This window comes from Diachasmimorpha longicaudata, chromosome 9 (genome assembly GCF_034640455.1).
Source record: "Diachasmimorpha longicaudata isolate KC_UGA_2023 chromosome 9, iyDiaLong2, whole genome shotgun sequence".
NCBI lineage: Eukaryota > Metazoa > Arthropoda > Insecta > Hymenoptera > Braconidae > Diachasmimorpha > Diachasmimorpha longicaudata.
In genome coordinates this window covers 5,726,400-5,747,727 of record NC_087233.1, presented here as the reverse complement: position 1 = coordinate 5,747,727, position 21,328 = coordinate 5,726,400, and the positions used below count along the sequence as shown (strand labels likewise).

The following is a 21,328-nucleotide window of genomic DNA, read 5'->3' as shown; positions in this document are numbered from 1 at the left end:
AGGAAGAAAGGTCAACAATCAGAGGCTTTCAAATTGTGTCAACAAAATTATTTATTGTGGAGTGAAAAAAGTACAAAAATATAGAGATAACATTTGCGTCTGTAGTAAATAAATAATAAATTACCTATATTTATGAACATTTTATAATTTTGTAATGCTCAATGTGAGCTCTGCTTTTCAATTTCCATTTAATTTATTGGATCTAAATGTTTTCATCATCTGAATCATTAGCTAAGAGTGTATCATGTCCAGGAAGCATCTTTGGATCAAAAGTACTTTCAAAACACTTTCGGAATATCATTTTGGCTTTTTTAGTAGGCGGTGGAGGTGAGGGAGGAATCGTATCATGATCATCATCATCATCACTGCCTCTGTCTGGTTCTCTGACCTGACGTTTCGATGCTGTCGAAAATAGGGAAGGCATTTTTCCAGTGCTTCCAGATGACTGAATCGAAGATGCTGAATCAGGTATCAGTGCACTGGAACCTTCATCAGTGTTGTTTCCTCCTTTCGAATGAATACTGGCTGACCTAATCGCTGAAATCAGCTGTGGCTCATCTATCGTGGTAGAATCTGATTGATTTCTCGATGATAAATAAGACGAATCTTTATGTCTCTTGCGATGTACTGAAGTTAAAATATTACAAATTGCCTCTGTAGTTCTGACGGATCTGTCACTACTCTCCCGTGGTTTATGAACAGCTGGTTTTTTTGCTTTCAATGTCCTCTTTTTGGACATTTGTCTTTTATCTCGTATCGTAGTATCAGGTGTATATTGATTGTCTGGATCAAGTGTTGAGAGGACCAAATGTGCTTCAAATGTTGTACTCTTCATAAAAAAAATTGCCGGCTTTCCGGCACTTTCGAACAGAATTCTTATTGGATTGCCGACAATATCTGCAAATCCCAGAATTGCTCGTAATTCTTTCAAGCAGAATGTCAGACAGGTGGCCTTTTCAATTTGGTAAGACGTGAACTCACCGATTGCTAGGGCTAATTGAGTTCTAGTTGCATTTGCATTTGCACCTTTAACAATTATATTGTTTAATATAAAAAATATATGTGTATGCATTACAATGAGAATAATAATAACTCACTGGTTGTATCATCGATGTAATTTCTCATCAATATTTTATCAGCAGTAACGTCGAGTGTTATTTCAATGAGATTCTGCTGGAAGTTATGCAAAGCATTTCCAAGAATACTGGGATGGGCAGTAATTTTGTTGGGGGCTGTGTCTGTGTCATAAGTGGCCTGAAAAATATATTAACTATATAATCATCATGGCATGATAATGAGTCAGTTTCCACATGCATTGATTAATAAATTATCCATGTAAATATACACCTGCAGGGCTTCACAGTCGATGATGGGTAATAGGAACCTTTTAATGACGCTGTTTTTGTACTTCAAGATGATCATTAGTTTAATAGCATTTGGATCTAATTTAATCTGGCAGGTTTCAATCAATTTATCCAAAATTCCAGGTGTCTTGAAGACAGCCATTGCAGCCTAAATAATGTAAATGAGAAATTAATCACGTGAGACATTAGAATTTTCTGTTTGTTGTGAAGAATAAATCATAATCGTTATTAATTTACCCGCATGGGAACTTTGCACTTGAGTGCATCGTCCTCGCTGAGATTTCCATAATTGTAATATGTAAAAAAGTGCTCTGTGAATGTAAAATCACAATAGGCTGAGTTAGCCATGCTCACTGAACGAAATGACAGACTCCTCTCCTGTGGCATAACATACATTTCCTCTCCAATTTTTGCTAAAGCATGAAAGGCTCTTGCCAAAACTAGAAAACATAATGAAATATTTGGTTTCCATATCCAACATGAGGAATACGACTGTGTACGATCGTGTAAACAAATGTCCTTTCATTTTAACCTCCGCAATAATTATACGCACCTTTGACATTCGCACATGGTATAACACATTTCATTATTCAATCGAATCAACAATTTGCCCCTCTCTAAAATACACTTCTAAAAGTATTTTTGATTTCATAAAAATGTCTTTCTATCGCTTAGAAGACAATCGCTTTCCCTCCACAGCAAAATATAAACGAAACGTAATAATTCAACTGGACTGTCGGTAACGGAGACTTGCAATATTTTTTACTGTACCATACGAACGAAAAACACACGTGTTGCTTCAGTATTGTATTCTCCATCTCGTCACCTGGTGGCGCAGCATAAAAGCATTTTTGCTGCACTTGCAGAATAATGGCATTTGTCATAGTTGACATTGAACGTCTGTTGACACATGCACCTTACAATCGCATGTACTATTAATTATTAGGATTATTCGCAGCACATAAAAGCCTCTGAATCACAAACTGATATATAACACATTCATGAAGAAAAATTGAATAGTATATTTTTGTAGCACGATGAAAACAACAACTGAGGTGAATATATTGTCATGCAACCGTCACACGTTCTCTCATTTAGCGGACTGTTATCATCAGCTTTATCTGCAATACTTACAGAAATTACTCAACGAGAGTCAGATTGGAGATATTGCTAAGGATACTCCATACCAAGTTTCAAGGACTGCTGAATATACTGTCACCAGTATTGTTACTATGATTTTTTTCGTATATTGTATTCGAGTTACTCACCAAGATAATTTACTCAAAAGTGCAGTCGATGTTGGTAAGGGAAATTTTTACTATTCTCGTCGAGATTTTTCACACTTTACATTTTTTTCAGGCATAATGACGTCACTTTTCTACTTGACGATGGCGATTTGCGGGCTGTTAATCCGAGTGTGCAATTTCTTCGCGGAAATTCAATTCATTGACATCCATTATGATAGTCAATTAACAAATGTGTTGAAGGCCACATTTGACTTTAATGGTCCATCCTTATGTCTAACGTTCGTTTGTTTGATGGCTTTGAGTGTGGGTTTAGAATTTTTATGATTATTCCGTTTATAAGACTATTTTTTAGATCTTAATGGCAGCTGGAACTTGCATGTTATCTTTTTATTCTGATTTACTATATTTTAAGGCCTACTCTGTGAAGGAAGGCAACCCGGTGGTTCTGGCGTGGTCCCATGGGCCTTTCCCATGTTTTTTAGCATTTGCACTGTCTTATATTTTAATCCACGTCGTTGATCTAGTACGTTGAAATGATGAGTCAACCGGCAAATCGGTATGAAATTCGGATAAAGTAGATTCGTTGAATTTTTTGACATTATTTATTGCAGAATGAAACAAAGCACATGACTGCTCGAACTATTCGTTCGATGGCAGGTGCTGATTATGGAGGAGGTATGGCATTCAGCTATTTTTACGGATATCTGAAAATTATTTTGCCAGGTAGGCACGCATCGACATGGCTCACGTTTGTTTTGCTCCGTAAAATCGTGACATTCATGAATGATAATGGAATTCAAGGATGATAATGTTGCAGGACTGCGTAAAAAAATGGAGATCTATGAAGGAGAACAAGGTGTTACTATACCAGTTAAAAAGATGTTTATACTTATTCCAAGATCTGGGCACATACCACCGGATCTCTGCGATGCCTCGCATCAATGGCTTGAAGGCACTACTGTCGGCAATAGTCATTTTTATAGATATTTATGCCAATAAGAGCCACTGATAGCGATTTTTTTATAAATTAATGGATTTTTTTATCTAGAACTTGGAACACATTGTAACAGATAGAGCTGGAGTGAAAAGAAGGAATTACAAAAATACTGTTTACAAGATTCATCCCAATGGTCTGGGGAAAGGTCATCGGCCAATTTATGTGGTAACAGAAGGTGCAACACCGATGTTAACTTTTTGGGAGATATTGAGTCATGATCATAGACAAACCGGTGAGTTTAATTAATTTTTAAATATATTTCTTTTCCTTATTAGGGTAATGAAAATTTACGATTTCATGTCGCAGCGACGTTCAAACAAAATAAAATGCAAATTATTTCTGCATTTTATAAGGTTCTTAGTGAACTGATTGACAATGATCCTGAGTGTCAAGATGTTTGTGAATTAATTTATTACAAAGGTATTTACACATAATTTTTTTCTACGAAATCTGATATAAAGGAGAGTGAAAAGAATCCTAATTTGGATTTATATTTCAGATTATGAAAACGGAAGTAAAATTAACGTAGCAGAGATACTTCTTAACAGGATTCAAGTACAAGCCTCATTGTCCTAATCGGTCTCTTCACTCACATGTACTTGAAGATCAAAAAATCTCTCATTGTTGTCATCATTAATTAACTTTTATACCCGCGGTTTTTTCAAATAAAAAGTTGTTCATAGAGGGAAAGGTTCAACATTCATTAGTTTCAGCGAATCTTAGATGAAAACGAACTGTATTATTTGATAAGAAGTCACGTGGAACACCACGTGTTCTTTTTCTCTTTATTTTCCATTATTATCATTTCATTTTTTTTTTCATTCTGAATTGTTTGATAGTGTTGACACATAGTGAGCAGAGTATCTCCAAAAGACGAGGAAAATTATTGCCCTTACTTCACGCATGCATGTTTCATTTATCCAAAGTTCTGTTACAAGTTGGGCTTATATCCTCTATGGATAAGACAGAATGGATTTTGTGAATTTCTTTGATTGATAAACATTATTATACGATCGGAGTATACAATATAGCTGGATTGCGAAAACAATATAATGCAATAATCAAATTTCAAAGTGTGTGTCTATTAATTTCCCCTTCATCCTTTCTTCCGGTTAATTATTTCAATTTTCCAATCAAGATGAATTTTCTTTCTCATTATGTATTGTATGATGACAATTTCAGATCACCCAGAGGATTTACTCAACTGAGGTGAGGAAATGGTCATCATTTAGACTCATATGATCAGTAAAATTTATTTCATGAAGTGGAAAATTCTTAAGGGACTCCGCGAAGTATTATTTCCGCCGGAGTATCAATAAAATAGGAAATTGTTTGAGAAAAATCAATGACATTCTTCTAGCAAAATTTAATGAATACAAAGAATGTATGTTCATGGTATAGACATGATAAACATTTGCGTGTCCAGCCACCAGCGTGTGAGATCAATACTGTGGGGAAACGAGGAAAATAATATTCATATAAATATACAGGACATGAAGTCATAACTATCATGAGTAGTGCAACAATTCAAAGTACAAAAAAAAGTTGACAGTCTTTGCTGCTTTTTATTTATAATCATTAAACCTAATTGAAATATATTTTGTTAAATAAGTACGCAGGTTGTCACTGGAAGCACACAAGATATGATTTCATAGTGAATAAAAATTGAAGAAAAAAAAACCAAAAAAAAATATCAAGAAACAAAATTAATTTAAGCCTCTTATTCTTTGTGCTCTCAACGTTGAAAAACAAATTATCAGCAATCACGAGAATATAAAAGAGTACTTAAAAAAAATTCTAACCAATCTCTAGTTTAAACATAATAGATGAATTGTAACACTAACAATATCACACACATACACCTTGGTGCATGCTCAACTCAATTTCCCACTGTTTAATTTAAAAAAAACCATTATCAATTATTGACTTCACGATATGTGTTATTTAATTATCCCTAATAATCACAACAGTCGAAAGTGCATTGCAAGGGCAAAAAAAATATAATAAAATATTAAATTTAATTGACCACTCAGTCGCCTAAATAAATTAAAAACAACTAGTACATCATTCCAAATCAGGTACATCATTTACACTGTTAATTTAAATAATTTTTTTTTTGTCCGTTAAAACACTCAAGTTATCGTGAATGTTAACCACTTTATGAATGCACTCATTTGTTTATACAGCATCTTCCAATCAATGTTAACATGAGATGATGATGATGATGATAATGATGATATTTCCGCCATTGTGAATTATATTATTAAACAACCCTTGTTTTTCGGTGACGACGACACGCAAATATTATCATTATTACTTTTATAATGCTTCGTTCAGTTTTTTCTCCTTGATTTTCTTCTGTTCTAATGAATTGTTCTGTTTAATAAATTTTTTTTCAGCAATAAAAATTATAATGTTTACACATAGTTGTTCATTCAACTAATAAGCATAACAGTAGTTTTCTTTCATGCTTCCCGCAAGTGAATAATTATTTTCTTAACAGAAATGAATTGAGTATTCTTTGAAAATATGGCTATTCGGAAGCACGAATGTTTTATAGGAAGAAATCAATTGATAATTGATCAAAATACCTATACATCAATAATTTCTTGTTAGTATACTCGTCAAACTGTCCAAATGACTATCCAACGATGATACGCCCTTGTTCTATTTATTAGGAGAATATATATATACATAAATGTATATGTATTTTTCATCCGTTTTTATAATTTTTATGTAACGCATACGCAAGGTATATACAATGTTGAAATTTCTCGGGATTGAACGGGAAATATGCAACAATTTGAAAACAATGAAAAATGATTGCTTTGAAATAGAAATAGACACTGATGGAATTATAATGAAACATGCATGTTTGAAGTAAGTGACGTGTTTTTTGTTGGAAAATTGTTCTTGTCATGGATATTGAAAGAATTGAAAGATGAAAAATGAGAAAAGAAAAATAATAATGATTTTTTAAGCTTCAGTAGATGCAACAAGTGATCCTTTTGGGGTGTACGCAATAGCATTTGGATCGAGATTTGATACTGTACAGCCGGGGCATGGGCTGTCAGTTGTTGCTCCAAGTTTTGTACTGCCAACACGTACATCATTACTCAATCGTAGTTTTGACGTAGAGCATGTGGATGTCTGTCCAAATGTATCCTGGGGCATAACAGCAAGATCCTGGGCAATTTTAGCCTTCAACATATCAATTTCCTTTTCCTGGGATCTAATGAGATTCTCACGTATTTCAAGCTGTCGTTTAGCTTCACCAAGGGCAGAGAACAAATCCAACTTAATTCGCGTTTCAGCACTGAGACTATTCTCAAGATGTGTATTTTTATCCTGCAAAGCACTCAATGCACCAATTATAATTTCAGTCTCACCGTGACTGTCTTTACAATGATTTAACTCTTTTTCAAGTGTCAAATATCTCTCATCTTTGGCTTTAAGCTCACGTCTGAGACTTTTGAGTTCTTGTTCCATTTGTGCGCGGCGTGTTTTACATGCATCTGTACACTCCTGTTTTATTAAAGGTGGTGGTGGTGGTGGTACAGATGATCTGGCTTCCTCAGCCACTCTCCTGGCTCGTCTCTCCGAAACAAGTGATGCTTCACATGCTGTCCTCTGTCTACGTTCCTCAGCTATTCTTCTCTCAAACGATGACATTGTTTGTTTATCCAACTGTCTAGCAGACATCAGACTCTGAAGTTTGCTCTGCAGTTGATCATTGTCATGTTGCAACTGCTGTATATCACCCTTTGACTGTCTCTCACTACTTAAAAGTGTATTCACTTGTGAACGCAATTCTTGCTCCGTTTGTCTACTCGACTGTAAATCACTTTTTAATTTTTTTACATCCGACTCCAATTTACGGCATATTAATAACCTCTGGCAATACTCGTCCTGCTGTTGTTTTTGCTGTTGTTGTTGCTGCTGCTGCTCTGAATCGGATAATACATTTTTTCCTTGTCTGCCTTTACGCTCGCGTTGATTATTCACTGTATTTGAATCTCGATTCTCCTTTATACTATTATTATTATTCCATTTGCCACAATTAGCTGTACCATTGGATTGTGCTTTAACCGACGAATGTGATGTATTACATTTTACAGTCTTATCTTTTTCAATTTCATTAGCATCGTAATCATTGACTGATGACTGATGTAATCGTTCGATAAATTGTACATCATTCTGTGATAAACTTGTACCATTACTGTGAACAAACCTCTTATCATTTTTCTCCGATGATGTAAATGACGACGATTGGGGTAAACTGTGTTTCTGTTGGTCCTCCTGTTTTTCACCCTTATCCAGGGATTTTCTATGATTATTCTTTGTCGTTAGACTTTGTGATTGTAATTGATTAAGTGTCTGCATGTGAGATGCATCACTCGAAACGTTACCATTTTGTATACTCGTTTCTGCTGAACATGTACCCCCGTTCCCTGCGCATAAAAAATCATTACGATGTTCAGAAAAATAGAGCTTTGCCATTATCCATATTACTTTATTGTCAATTTTTTTATTGTATACTCTACCTCTACTTTTTTCCGGGCTTGCATTGTACTGCATGCTGTGTCTGTTTGGTTGAGACTTGGAATTTGTTTCGGCAGTTATAAGCGGCGACTGTAACTGCGATTGCAATTGTGTTGTACCTGCTGTTTGCTGCTCAACCGGCAGTGCTTGCTGAAGCAACTGCAGGTAAAATTCGTTTTCCTTGGATACGTCTTTCTGCTTTCTCTGAATAATCATTGTTTTTCTTTGATTATAATACAATAACAAAGCAGTAACAAACTGAACGTGTCTAATTTACCTGTCTCATTCTGTAGCTAACGTAACTTTTAAAACCGAAGCCCAGTGTAACAACAGGATATCCAATGCTGAAAATAAATATTTCTCAGTATTTAAATTGTCATAACAGTGGAAAATAAATGATATTATTATTATTATTACCAGTGTGCTGCAAATGGCCTGCAGAGATCCAAATGAGACGGCATGTAACGTAAATCTCGCAATCTCACTGCAGCCTCTATGTAGATAAATATTAGCCACAGCATCACAGTTGGTAGACACACACCTTTATCTGAAAAAATAGTAAATATTAGTTTAGCAGTAGAACAAATACAACAATAATTATTATCATAATTATTGTATTAAATATTACCTGTGTGCCAGATGTGTTGAACCCAGACGTACGTACTGGCAGCAAAGAATAGCCAGTGTACGGGAATAAAAAAGAAGCAAATCATATCGGATGTGAGTGCGATACAAATGAAGAATACTGAAAAGGCCTGGAAAAAAATAATTCATTTAATTTAATAATTACTTAACAAATGATTCCATGGGATGACTGCTAATTTATTATATTTTCATTGATAATGTGGATCATATAGGCGATACAACTGGTAAAAAAAATCGACATGCAATCATTCTAGTGCATCTAGTACAACGCTGTGAATAGACAGGGGGCCTAAGATCACATGGGTCAGCCAATGTATTTTAAAAAGAGTAATCTATTAAAAGATATTGTTAACGTGTTGAAAAAAAAACTTACCAATCCTTGGTATTTAAACGAATCGTAAACACTTCTCAACAGAAGCCAGAATGGCCAGAGGAATTCAAAACGAAATTCTAATATAAAGTCTGCCAAAATCACCATGGCCCATAGCAGGAGGAGCTTGAGATACAGTAGTGTACTGCAAGAGAAAAAAAATATGCATCAAATAATGATGTTAGGGGCTGATCATGATAAATGATGATAATGAAAATTTTGTTGGTTATGATTGATTTTAAATAAATTAACGACCACTTTCTGGACAACTCACTTTCCATATATTCCTTCAGTAATCTTGTTACGTTTTAAGGGCCTCCGGAGCTTGCCGCACTCGGCATTTCTTCTCTTCATATTCCTCGACACTTTTTTTTTTACAACCTAGCTAGGTACCCAGCGTGATGATCTTTAGAGACTCTGAAAAAAAAAATACGGCGGCCAATCAACACACACTATTAAGTACAATCTTTATGCACAAGAGGACGAATGTATTCCAGTGAAATAAAGAAACATAAAATGAAAGAAGAACAACTGAAAAACGTTATTTTTTGCACCTTTCGAGCCAAACGGAATTTGATGATACACTTTGGATTATCCGTTCGAATTCGTGTCGTTCGTTCGTTCGTTCGTACGTTCCTCGTTTGATGATTACACAGCAAATTATCGATCTTCTCCGTCAATACTAAACTCCACTTGTTGAGAAAAATGTATCCAAATTATGCTAATTTGATAGAAGAACTAAAGAAGAAAAACAACAACAACAACTGTGAGACTGTGTCTGCTCTCACTCAGTTTGGTACCATGTATCTCTTTTGTTGTCATTCGTCTGAGGACAGATTGGAGGTCTCACAGCGATTCACCGAGCAGCTGATTGGTCCATCCTGAGACATGGCGCTTAATAAACTTATAACGATCCACATTAATATGCTTCTACTTGCAATAATTAAGTACACTCAATACCGCAAAATAATCATTGTAACTCATGTATGCAGAATAATTCATTCACAGATGACACAAGTATCACTGGAACATCTTGGAGATCAACGCTAATCTCTGGTCTTGTTTATTGTTCAACAGTATAATTCTGCATGGGAGCATATAAATTGCGCACACACGTGTTTTATACTTCCTTCCTCGGGGATTAAATTATATTTTTTTTGTTTTATCAATCTGCGATGATGCTGTGCATACGAGTAACTCCGTTAAACGCATAAAAATGTTCAACTTGATTCACAAATACCCGCAAAACACGTTAGTACACGCTCACAAGCTCACACAACTACTCAATTAGCCTCTGTTTCAATACTACACGTTAAAAACCTCCGGGTCTTCATCGATCGTACGAATATATTCTGTCGTTCTCGTTCCTGGTAGTCCCGTCGTTTCGATGGCGCCGCCAATGGCTTCAATCCTTCTCTTTCTCTCTCGCGTTGTCTCTTTATCGTGCGCGTGCGTGTTTCCTATGCTGTGTGTGTAGTGTATATGCACCCTCTGAGAGAGGAGAGACACATCACCAGCTACTTCTGCCTACGCATCATACTACTTCATAGAATGGAGGCTGAGATGTTTTTTTAATGCTAGTAAAGGTAACTTGAAAGCTAACAGCAAATTCACTTCGTCAGAAACTTCGAGCTAATTGTTCCCCCACGTTCCCCTTTGTCTTTCTTTATCACTAAGTATGACAACCAAATTTTTCCAGTTCTACACTTCCCGCCAATTTTATTATCCTCAGGCTCATTATTGTTCACCACTAGATGAGGTCTTTCATTGCCACACGATTCATGTCTCATTCAGGATCCGAGCAAAATCATAACTCAAGAGCAATTTATCTTCAACGAGAAATTCATTATCACTGCACTATAAATAGAGACAACAAAATCATATGGAATTGAACCAGGGAGCTGAAACTCCCCCACAGCAACAGGGATCAACGCCAAATGTTGAAAATAGCCCTTGTACATATGTACATGTGTAATTGTGCATTAATACGAATGTAGTATTCGTTGCCTGGGACGGAGGAAGGGAAAAATAATTGGTAAACTCCCATACACATTCACATTAGAAAACAACTCTAATGAACGGTAGAATATTCATTTGCAATTAACTTAGATTTGCCATTTATCTAACACCCATTGTTATAATTCATTCATAGGCTTCTTTCGCAGGAAACGTACAGAATAAAAAATAGAACAACAACAACAGCAGTGGTTTAATTGAAGGAAAATATTTTGAAAAATATTCGTAATTTCTTAAATCCTATCCTATGTAATTATGAATACAATACATAATCACAGTTGACATCCGATGACAGTTAGTCACATATCCATTTCAAATTGCTCGGAAGTCTCATCAATCGATGGAATGTCTGAAATACAATTAATTATATAAAAATAGAGGCTGAGGAAGCAAAATGAAAAATGTATGATTTTTTTCATCTGGGGAATTTTTGGTATTGTTTGTCAATACAAGAACTCAATTGATAATATTCACTAACCGTTAGTTGGCTTACTGCCGACATTTAATGCTGTAGATGTAATAGCGGGTGTAATTTTCAATAAATCAGCCGGAATTAATAGGGCACTTGTGGGTAAACTCATCGAAATCGGCGAATTCCTGAGATTCATCAGAAAAGCCCGTTCGTAAACAATCCGAGTACCTGTTGATAAAGAACACGTAATGATAATCAGGCGGAAATTTTACAGACGGATTTCTTAAGACTTGTTATTGTATTGATTGTCAGTACGTCACTTATCAAATGCTTTCATAACTATCTAATTAATTTTTATCTCTTTTACTCTTGTTCGCTGAATAGTAATGAAGAGGGAGAACTCCGTTAATGAGGAATTTCAAAATGAATGGATTTGATTGTTGAATGGCTAATAAGTTGAATATATTCCTCTCATGGAGGAACTATAAATATTTATTTATTTTTTCATTCATAAAACGGATGAATAATTAAATTTTGATGTGGTAATAATTTTTCAGATTGTCCGGCGCTGTGTATTATGAAGAATATTTAAACAATGTTTCCTTCTGGCGTTTTTTGTCATAGTGATAAAAATTCAATGAAAAAAGATAACAGCAGGCAACAATAACTATTCGTACATCGCGGACTAACACGACATGATAAAATCACTGGAAAAATAAATATACGCCTCGAAAAATATGTAAGTAAAAAATTAACAGACTTCAATATACAAATAAATAAAAAATTACATTATATGGTACGACACGAGAGCAACCGCTAAACTTATCTCGAAGGTCCCCGTGACTACGTGTTAAACTGTTGATAAATAACATTTATGTATATTGATTTTGTGAAATGGACATTTTGTCCATTAACTCCGATTACATCTTAATTCAAAATCTTAAATAATGAGCCCACTGAAGGATAGCGGTGAGTATAATCGTGTTAAGTGAATAAATAATAACTGACCTCCAGGTGTAGTTGAATAAATTGTTCCTCCAGGGGTGGAGGAATAGTCAATTGGCATTTGATTGGGATCATGAACGACAATCCTTTTCGATGGTATCTTTTGACTTTGTGTAGTCGCCCTCGCGATTGGTGATGCTGACATTATTCAATGGTACTTTTAACAATTGTTCTTGTGCGATAGTGTGAAAAAAAGGTACATAAAAAGCGTGTAAAATAAAATTCGTCTTTTACTATTCGGACAGGATTAGAAAAATAATGCTGCACACTACCGCACGCTGCTGATACTGCAACCAGAGCTGCACTGTCGTTGACAGGGTAATATGCAGAACGAATACGCTGCCAAGTGAGGCGATAGAGGGAAAGAAATTTAAAAAAACAAATAGGAAGAACTATGAGCAAATCGTACACACACGTATACACACGTGCGCATATGTTTGTCATTTTTAATGTAAATATACTGATTTTGCTGTGCAATTTAATCCGAACTATGCGGTATAAATACACACAAATGACCCATTAATAAATATTTGTATATATTCGAAGGAACAATTAGATTTCTAGACAAGTAAAATAATTATAAAAGTTTATACCGGTTTTGAAAATTATTATTTCCCACCTGAAACATTTATTGTGAGACAGTGTTATTATCTCGTCACAATTGGCAGTTACATTTGTGTCAAAATATTCTATAAAAAATCATAAATAGAAAATACTCAATTTTTCTTAACAAATAGTCATCCCAATGTTATTTCGCCAGCTGTATGAGTGCCCCCAAGATGGCGCCCTTTGATTATTCCACGAATCAGACGTTTGTCGCTCAAGATTTGACAGCAATGTGTTTGTACATATACATATGGACACAAGGTCACACTTTAGTGTAAAAATTCTGGGAATATAAATGGAAAACCGAGGGCCGATGACAGGTGGGAAAGCCAACATGTGCATTTATTTACAATGATTACGCCACAAGTGAAGATGCCGTAAGTGAAATTGATAAAATTGCAGAGCAATTCGTAGCATTTAACATTAAACTAAAAATGTGAGGAAGAGAGAAAAAAAAAAACAATGCAAATGCAATGTATGCTGGCTTATCGTGAACACATTTTGCTGGTGGTTTACTCTACATCCCGCCCGCTCCAGGAAGTATGATAATTACCCCTATGGTGCATTTCAATGTCTCGATTAAGTTTCCCTAGACTATTGATAAAAAATAATTACATGGCAATGTAGTCGTATTAGTGTGCTGTTAATTTATGTTAAGCTTTCTGCCTGTGCGTTGGATAGTTGTGTATTTGGCTTTCGAGGCTTTGCATATTACTCGCCTCTTTCTCATTTCACTGGATTTATTTTCAGAAAAAGGGATCAACATCTGTTATGCTAATGGTCGATCTGTCACTCCCACAAAGTACGACAATTGTTAATCCATTGAAAAGCTCCACATTTCGTCACCGAGAGACTCTTCAGACACTAACAACGCTGATACCGGACAGCGAATACGACTTTATTATATGATAAAGTATTTCAACCGGTGAGTGGTTTATATATTTACGTATTGAGGAAAAATTATTCAACGTTCATCTACTGTGATGTAAGAGGATTTATTTGTACGACAGATAGCAACTGTTAAACATTCCGAAAATGAAGGAGGAGGAAAAAATCAAGGGAGTGAGTGTAATTGGATTGTTGGTGTTTCTCCAATGCCTTGTATGCAGTTGCCTTGGATCGTACAATAGCTGGGACACAGAATCTTTTCCCCAACTTCTGTGCCCCAGTCTCTTTCCCCACGTTTTTACAAGTTATACTCCACGAGGCAATTTAACATACGGTATATTCACAAAAAAGCCCTACGTAATAGGGTTGAAACACTGTGTTGATACATGTTGCTCAGAGGTAAACTGTCACGTAGCACTGATGCACAATAATACTTGTTACCATGTGCAATGCCGAAGCTCGAAAATGTGTACACCACTGTATCGAGCTGAATTATCAGGTCTGCCTGATCCCCCCAGCATGGTATTAGTGAAACCCGTTGAAGATGATGAGGATATAAATTGGAGTGATTTACTGGATGAAGTTAATGCACCACTGCTGATGCAAACTCCCGCCATCAGAGATCACATAATGTTTCGGTCAGTGACATGTTTGGACAGATCGGAATGTCAAGAGAATGAAGTTTGTGCAAAGCATGAAAAAAGTGATGAAGGACTTTGTGAATGTGCAATAGGTTTCAAAAGAAATATCGCCGACATTTGCAGTGAAATTGATTCAATAAATCCAGGAGATTTGTCGGGAAATGTTGAGCCATCGATGTTAAAAGTATCATCGTTAACGCCTGATGTAAAACCACCCCTTAAACAATTAATAGTTTCCGCTGTATCGAAAGAAGTTCGTCTGCCAGACAATTCAGTGACACTATCAGCATTTACTGTACCTGCTGAGCACGGTAATGAGCACTATAATTACGCCTGGAGTTTGTTAAGTCAACCCGAGGGACACACCGGAACAATGACCGACCAAAATAGATCGACTGTTAAGCTCAGCAATTTATCGGAGGGTTTGTACAGGTTTCTAGTGACAGTAAATAGTCCAACAGCGTTTGGAAAAGCATATGCTAATGTCAGTGTTCTCCCACCGAAGAGAATTAATCAGTCCCCCATAGCCATTGTTTCACCGGCCTCTCAAATTGTCAAATTACCAAATACCGGGGCTGTTCTCGATGCATCAGCAAGTAAAGACGATGACAAAATAAAATCTTATCATTGGGAGCTTCAACAGGGACCAATAGGCTATCAAGCAAATCTAGTCGATACACCTACACTACAGCTTGATAATTTAATAGCTGGTAATTATACATTTAAATTGACTGTTGAGGATTCTGACAACATTTCCAATTCAACATTGGCGAATATAACTGTACTTAAAGTCACCGATTATCCTCCAAGTGCAAATGCTGGTCAAGACATAATAATTTATCTACCTCAGAATACATTAACACTCAATGGTAATTTAAGCACTGATGACAGGGGAATCGCCAGTTGGGAGTGGACAAAAAGTCTCTCTGATCAGAACAAAGCTGTTGACATGCAAAATACGAGAACTCCGTACTTACAATTGTCAAATCTTGAGGAGGGCATGTACACATTCGTTCTCAAAGTCACCGATGATTCTGAACAATCGTCAACTGCTGAAGTTCATGTTTTTGTTAAACCACCGACAAATAAACCCCCAAAAGCTGATGCTGGTGATGATGTTACGATAGCACTGCCCGACACTCAAGCATTACTGAATGGTACCAGGAGTATGGATGACATTAAAATTGTCTCATATCATTGGCAACAACTCAATGGTCCCTCTAGAGTACAATTTTCCGCGGCCAATGAGTCGATAACAAATATCACAAAATTAACAAAAGGAGATTATAACTTCAAATTGACGGTTATCGATGATAATGGTAATAAGGACTCGGACGTTGTTAAAGTCAAAGTGACGCAGAATAAAAATGCACCGCCAAAGGCAAATGCCGGAGGTGATCAGGTTCTCGTGGCACCTGTTAATGCTTTAATTATCAACGGATCTGAGTCCACCGATGATTTGATGATTAGAAAATGGCACTGGACGCGAGATCCAACGAGTTTAGCTGTTGGAAATATTATCGAAGGCACTGATGATTCGCCAGTTCTCATGATTAGCGATGTTCTGCCAGGTCGCTACGTGTTCAAGTTGAAAGTAACTGATGACGATGGTTTTTTCTCCGAAGATATCGCTTCGGTTATCGTAAAACCAGATCCCCAACTCAGTCATCTGGTTGAGTTGACATTGAACATCGAGGCACATTCGTTGACCGAATCCCAGAAGGATTCTCTGGTCTTGAAGCTACAAATGCTCTTGAGAGAAGAAGTTGTTATTGTTATGAGAGATGTCAGAGCAGAACAGAGAACGGGACGTGCTAGGTTGGTATTTTATGTCCAGGAAAGAGGGAAAAAAAATTCAATACCAGGAGTGGAGGTTGTGCAACGCCTGAAAGAAAAATTGTGGCAAGATTCAGGGCTTCTTCAGGTATCTGTTGCATCGATTGACACTGCTATTTGTCAGAATAATTGTTCAGGGCATGGGGTATGCGATGAAGAGTCCAGACAATGCCTTTGTCAGGCTTTTTGGATGCAGAATCTTATTCAAAAGTATTTTGGAAATGGCGAATCCAATTGCGGTAATTTTATATTATCCAGCTTTTTCATGTTGATTTGTTTGATATTATTTTGTTAATGAGACATATAATAACAGATTGGAGTATTCTCTACGTGATAATCGCCCTCATGTCTCTCATTGTCTGCTGGATTGGCTTGGCCTGGGGTATTTTATGCCTGTGTCACAGAATTTGTGCGGGTAAACGACATTCACGACTGAAAAAGAAGCCAGCGCGTTACTCACTCCTCCAACCAGAGCCAGAGGATGATGGTAGTGCATGTACGTTTAACATGGACCATGGATTTTATACATTTCGAGACACTAAAATCCAATAATTTACATAACATTTTTACATTTATAACTCATCTTCTTAATTCATGAGATAAAATAATTTGTAACCGTACAGAAAATATATGTAGAGATATCGTGCAATAGCGTGAAACAATCAGACTACTTATGTTAATCTGCAGACGGTCTTCTTCCAGTTTCAACCCACAAAATGGTATTATCAGAATCTGATACCGACTCTGACGATGTATTATTCGAACACCGGAAGAACAAACATAACGGTAATATACCCATAAGAAATGGAAAGAGTCGAAATGGCTTTATCAAAAGTGGCTCCCGAATTAAAACATGAGGTAAAAAAAATTATAATTCTCTCCTGTTCATTATTATGCTGAATTCATTATACGAAGCACTTGTACTTATTCGTTTTACAGAATTAGACAAATGGCTGTATTGCGTCAGTGGTGAAACGCACACTTTGTGAGGTAAATAAGCCAAAGGAACCACAACTACTAGTCAATCAATGGATGATAAGACTCTTCACAACAGTATGATGAAAATGGTGATATCGTGATAAACACAATGGCTACTTATGCATAATTAATCAACTCAATCAAATTCAACAAAAAAAAAACAAATCAAGAGTCTAAAATAATTTTTAGTTGTGTAAATTCATAACTTTCGGTGTAATTTTTCGTATCGTTTTGTCGAATAACATTCCCATATGAGTATACAATATTTTCTGTATTTTAATATAGACATATAATTGTGTGTAATTGTGATGAAATCAAAGCCTAAAGATTAGTGTGCCCTTAGATTTAATTTGAACATACACTCGTCTCTTTTTTTATATATGCATATAGATATTTTAGTATATAACATCATGAGAGGAGAAATTCTTATATGAATTTATTCCAGGTATCGGAATTAATTGGGTAATATAAACAACAATTGCAGAAGATACGAGAAGATTATATATTTATCAAAATATAAATTCGACAATTGTACAAAAGTATTAATTGTTAATGATGCCAAAATTTACTTTTGTTTTTCAAATGAGATGAGGAATGCTAGTGTCTTCTGTCAATAAAAATTCAATTGTCCATAATTATTTTGAAGCACGTGATAGTGTACGTTTCTACTGATTTAATTAATGCCCTTTCATGAACATTAGTCAACCTCGTGATTTTCCGGCTGTTGTTTCTTCTCCAAGTAGGCACTGTACGGCGTAAATAACGATAATTTTGGGACCCGAAATGACAGGACTGCTTTTTGATAATAGTCTGGCATCATTTCAATATTATTAATCACTGTTGTAAGCAAGTGGGCTCTCTCGACAATGGCACCTGATAAAAACAAAAATTAAATGAGTAATTTCACGATTGACTTGAGTTCTTGGAATATTGATCATTTACCGGCATTCTCGACTGCAAAACTTGTGAAGTGTACGTGGAGGTGGTAAAAAGTTGGCTGATAATGGAAGAAAATTTTCAACTGTGATCTCGGTATTTTGTATTGCTCTTCAATGGCCTTGCAAGCATTTTCTCTGATATTTTTCAGTAATGGCAAATGAGTCTCATTTAATTCTCGAATTGAACGTATTCTTTGTCTCGGTATCGCTAATAAATAGAGCGTTCGAATTTGATCGTCCCATTTGAGATCTTTTGTCAAGACAAAGCCTAGATCCTTGTCTGGGTCGTTATATATTATCCTGTCCACTTCAGCTGTGCCATTCAAAATATTATCAACCCACTGGAAATGGCAAAAAAAAACAACATTAAATTATTTTTGTAACGCCCAATTTCTGATAGAGTTTTGCTCAATTTACCTGCAATGAAAATGGCTCTTCGAGGAGCTTCGGTAGAGTTACATTTTCATATAACTCTGGAGTCTCTTCCACCAAATAATATTCCGGTGGTGTCCATTTTTCAATGTGCTTTTGCGTAGCTGGATATGTGATTGACACATTTAATCCTAAAAAAAGAATTATTATCATCATCACAGCAGGTGAATTTTTAAACAATTAAAACTTGTTACCATTATGTTGTTGCATTGGAAACCAATCATATCCACGATAAACATCATTACGATAGATTTTTTTTGACGTAGAATTGCTCTCGAAAAATCCCTGTTGGAGAACCTCTGGTTCCTCTGGGAATATTTTTTTCTCTAAAATAATGAGAGCGTCTTCGTTCTTTCCCTTGAATAACCCTTGCACTGCAATTCGTTTATTCGTTGTGTCATTTCGCAGTATCTTTGTCACTTGAAAATTCGCTTCTTGGAGAAATTCGTCTACATCGTCAATAGTATCGTTTATTTCCTCAACTTCATTAGGTGTATTGTCCATCTTTTGTGTTTTTTTGGGACAACACTCGTCATTGAACTGTTGGCTTCCAGTATCCGCCATCTTCAAACTCACTTTATGAAGATGTATATATGTATGTATCCCTCGTATGTATATACCACCACTGATGCACTAATTCTGACTGACAAAAAACTCTCGCACACGCATTATTCTTCGTATACTTGTGTGCATTCAACTCAGAATGATGGTTGACTGGTGCAAACGTAAAATCGAACAATTATCGGGATTAAACGATGACGAAGAAAAAGAAAAAGTTATGGGTGAATTATTCGTAAAAATATCCCATTTGCCGTCTAGGGAGTTGGAAAATATCGCTTGCAATGTGGATCTGGGCTGGTTTTTCCACGAACTAACCTCCAATAACAGGTACCCAAAATGACATGGCGCATTTGACTTAAGCCCCTAATTACCTATTTTCTGAATTAATTATTAATTTGCAGCACTTACATCGAAGAGGTCTGCAAGACTCTGAATTTTTTATTCGAGGCTTGCGAACCCGGCGATGTTTACAAACGTCATTCACTGGAAATGTACGAAAGCCTGGCTCATCCACATTCAGAAGTGAAATTCATAGTTCTCGAAGAGCTCAACAAAATGTCAAACGATTCTGACCAAGTGAAACGACTTATAGACGACATGAAACTACTACTTCGATTGATTGAAACAATTGGAGATGAAGTTCTCAGGGTCGGATTGATGGCGATGGACACGATCAAGAAGGTGGGACGTACCCCAGAAGGTATCAACATTATTTACAGAGGTGATTTATTGAGAACATTAGCTCGACTCGTTGCCAAAAATGATACAACAACCTTTCGGGTTTATGAAGTCATTGTTGACATTGCGAGTTCATCAGAAAAGGGGTTAGAGGCCTCTGTCAATTCTGGATTTTTGACAAGCCTCCTGGAGGTTCTGGATTCCCCCGATGTCCTCCTTCAATTAAATGCTCTAGAAGCGATGACAGAGCTGGCCAGCAATGAGGGCGGTTTAAGTTACCTCGAGGAGAGAGACGTATTGAAAAAAATGGCCGATAAAATAGCGAAAGCCAATGAAAATCCCCTATCAAACGTACTCATTCCCGGATTGATGAAATTCTTCGGTTACGTCGCAAAGAATCGTCCTAGTGAAACATTCGCTAAATATCCTGCTGTTATCTACCCACTTTTCGAAATCATCGAAGGCGATGATTTCGTTCTCTTGACCAATGCCTTAGACACCCTTGGGAACATAGCGGTAATGGCAGACGGAAAATATGCACTGGAATCCCTCGGAGATGTTATGCCAAGGATGATGAAAAGAATCGGTGAAATTATCGACAAACTTCCGACTGAACTACGACTAAGCGGATTAGATAACCTGGCACTAATAATTCACGTTGACAAATCCAAACAGGACAACAGAATTTTGTCCCTGACTAAATGCTGGTTTGACATGCTTCACTGTGAACCCCTCAAATTAATTGCCAATCTTTGTAAGCAACCATTTCCGGATATTAAATTCGCGAGCATGCAAGTACTTCAAGAAGTTGCTTCCCAAGAGTGGGGACAACAATATATCGCTACCATGCCTGGTTTAATCGAATTCTTATTGGATCGAAATACTGAAACCTTCAGCTGTTGTAAAGACATCAAATATAAAATTGTTAAGAATCTTGGTGATGCAACTCTCGATATTTTTGACAGTTCTACCCTACAGCGACTTCAATTATTCATTCGAGAGGGACCGTTCCACATGTATTTCGATACAGAAGTTGCAACAGAATCAACGTTGTGAAAATTATATTAACAAACTATAATAATTCCATGTCATTCATCCTTAAGTTGTTAAACTTTTGTAAATAAATCCAAATTACAAAGAATATTCAGTATTTTAAGAAAATAATTTATTCA

General features: G+C 36.1%; 7 protein-coding genes across 13 annotated transcripts; 3 read left to right on the top strand and 4 right to left on the bottom strand.

The window, feature by feature from the left end:
• Positions 1–35: 35 nt before the first annotated feature.
• On the bottom strand, positions 36–2,233 carry LOC135166148 (cell cycle checkpoint control protein RAD9A). Of its 2 annotated transcripts, XM_064128194.1 has the most exons (6): positions 1,918–2,233; positions 1,602–1,804; positions 1,348–1,512; positions 1,098–1,254; positions 982–1,026; positions 36–897 (listed from the first exon to the last, which is right to left on the bottom strand). In XM_064128194.1, exons 1-6 carry the CDS (start codon positions 1,949–1,951, stop codon positions 203–205), a joined length of 1,299 nt encoding a protein of 432 aa, XP_063984264.1. In that variant the 5' UTR covers positions 1,952–2,233; the 3' UTR covers positions 36–202. The 2 variants fall into 2 exon arrangements, with proteins under 2 accessions (XP_063984264.1, XP_063984263.1); XM_064128193.1 differs by having other exon boundaries at positions 36–1,026.
• Positions 2,234–2,251: 18 nt separating this feature from the next.
• LOC135166159 (stimulator of interferon genes protein homolog) lies at positions 2,252–5,314 on the top strand. Of its 2 annotated transcripts, XM_064128207.1 has the most exons (9): positions 2,252–2,419; positions 2,501–2,666; positions 2,724–2,914; positions 3,024–3,134; positions 3,223–3,334; positions 3,429–3,571; positions 3,660–3,840; positions 3,915–4,028; positions 4,108–5,314. In XM_064128207.1, exons 1-9 carry the CDS (start codon positions 2,402–2,404, stop codon positions 4,182–4,184), a joined length of 1,113 nt encoding a protein of 370 aa, XP_063984277.1. In that variant the 5' UTR covers positions 2,252–2,401; the 3' UTR covers positions 4,185–5,314. The 2 variants fall into 2 exon arrangements, with proteins under 2 accessions (XP_063984277.1, XP_063984278.1); XM_064128208.1 differs by lacking the exon at positions 2,252–2,419 and having other exon boundaries at positions 2,523–2,662.
• LOC135166120 (macoilin-1) lies at positions 4,404–10,582 on the bottom strand. 2 transcript variants are annotated; one of them, XM_064128133.1, is made up of 9 exons: positions 9,966–10,575; positions 9,720–9,857; positions 9,440–9,582; positions 9,169–9,310; positions 8,779–8,905; positions 8,568–8,697; positions 8,428–8,494; positions 8,153–8,354; positions 4,404–8,059 (listed from the first exon to the last, which is right to left on the bottom strand). In XM_064128133.1, the coding sequence occupies exons 3-9, from the start codon at positions 9,517–9,519 to the stop codon at positions 6,585–6,587; spliced, it is 2,223 nt and encodes a 740-aa protein (XP_063984203.1). In that variant the 5' UTR covers positions 9,520–9,582; positions 9,720–9,857; positions 9,966–10,575; the 3' UTR covers positions 4,404–6,584. The 2 variants fall into 2 exon arrangements, with proteins under 2 accessions (XP_063984203.1, XP_063984204.1); XM_064128134.1 differs by lacking the exon at positions 9,720–9,857 and having other exon boundaries at positions 9,966–10,582.
• A 658-nt stretch (positions 10,583–11,240) lies between these two features.
• On the bottom strand, positions 11,241–12,894 carry Thor (thor). The gene is made up of 3 exons (XM_064128286.1): positions 12,602–12,894; positions 11,660–11,821; positions 11,241–11,530 (listed from the first exon to the last, which is right to left on the bottom strand). Exons 1-3 carry the CDS (start codon positions 12,741–12,743, stop codon positions 11,481–11,483), a joined length of 354 nt encoding a protein of 117 aa, XP_063984356.1. The 5' UTR covers positions 12,744–12,894; the 3' UTR covers positions 11,241–11,480.
• A 324-nt stretch (positions 12,895–13,218) lies between these two features.
• Positions 13,219–17,647, top strand: LOC135166109 (dyslexia-associated protein KIAA0319). Of its 4 annotated transcripts, none has more exons than XM_064128108.1 (6): positions 13,219–13,581; positions 13,955–14,129; positions 14,215–16,808; positions 16,883–17,065; positions 17,272–17,427; positions 17,509–17,647. In XM_064128108.1, exons 3-5 carry the CDS (start codon positions 14,240–14,242, stop codon positions 17,424–17,426), a joined length of 2,907 nt encoding a protein of 968 aa, XP_063984178.1. In that variant the 5' UTR covers positions 13,219–13,581; positions 13,955–14,129; positions 14,215–14,239; the 3' UTR covers position 17,427; positions 17,509–17,647. The 4 variants fall into 4 exon arrangements, with proteins under 4 accessions (XP_063984178.1, XP_063984175.1, XP_063984176.1 ...); XM_064128105.1 differs by having other exon boundaries at positions 17,257–17,427; XM_064128106.1 differs by lacking the exon at positions 13,219–13,581 and adding an exon at positions 13,590–13,744 and having other exon boundaries at positions 17,257–17,427.
• Positions 17,648–18,025: 378 nt separating this feature from the next.
• On the bottom strand, positions 18,026–19,627 carry LOC135166167 (m7GpppX diphosphatase). The gene is made up of 4 exons (XM_064128227.1): positions 19,112–19,627; positions 18,903–19,048; positions 18,490–18,826; positions 18,026–18,420 (listed from the first exon to the last, which is right to left on the bottom strand). Exons 1-4 carry the CDS (start codon positions 19,479–19,481, stop codon positions 18,245–18,247), a joined length of 1,029 nt encoding a protein of 342 aa, XP_063984297.1. The 5' UTR covers positions 19,482–19,627; the 3' UTR covers positions 18,026–18,244.
• Positions 19,621–21,297, top strand: LOC135166143 (26S proteasome non-ATPase regulatory subunit 5). The gene is made up of 2 exons (XM_064128186.1): positions 19,621–19,805; positions 19,880–21,297. Exons 1-2 carry the CDS (start codon positions 19,621–19,623, stop codon positions 21,210–21,212), a joined length of 1,518 nt encoding a protein of 505 aa, XP_063984256.1. The 3' UTR covers positions 21,213–21,297.
• Positions 21,298–21,328: the final 31 nt, after the last annotated feature.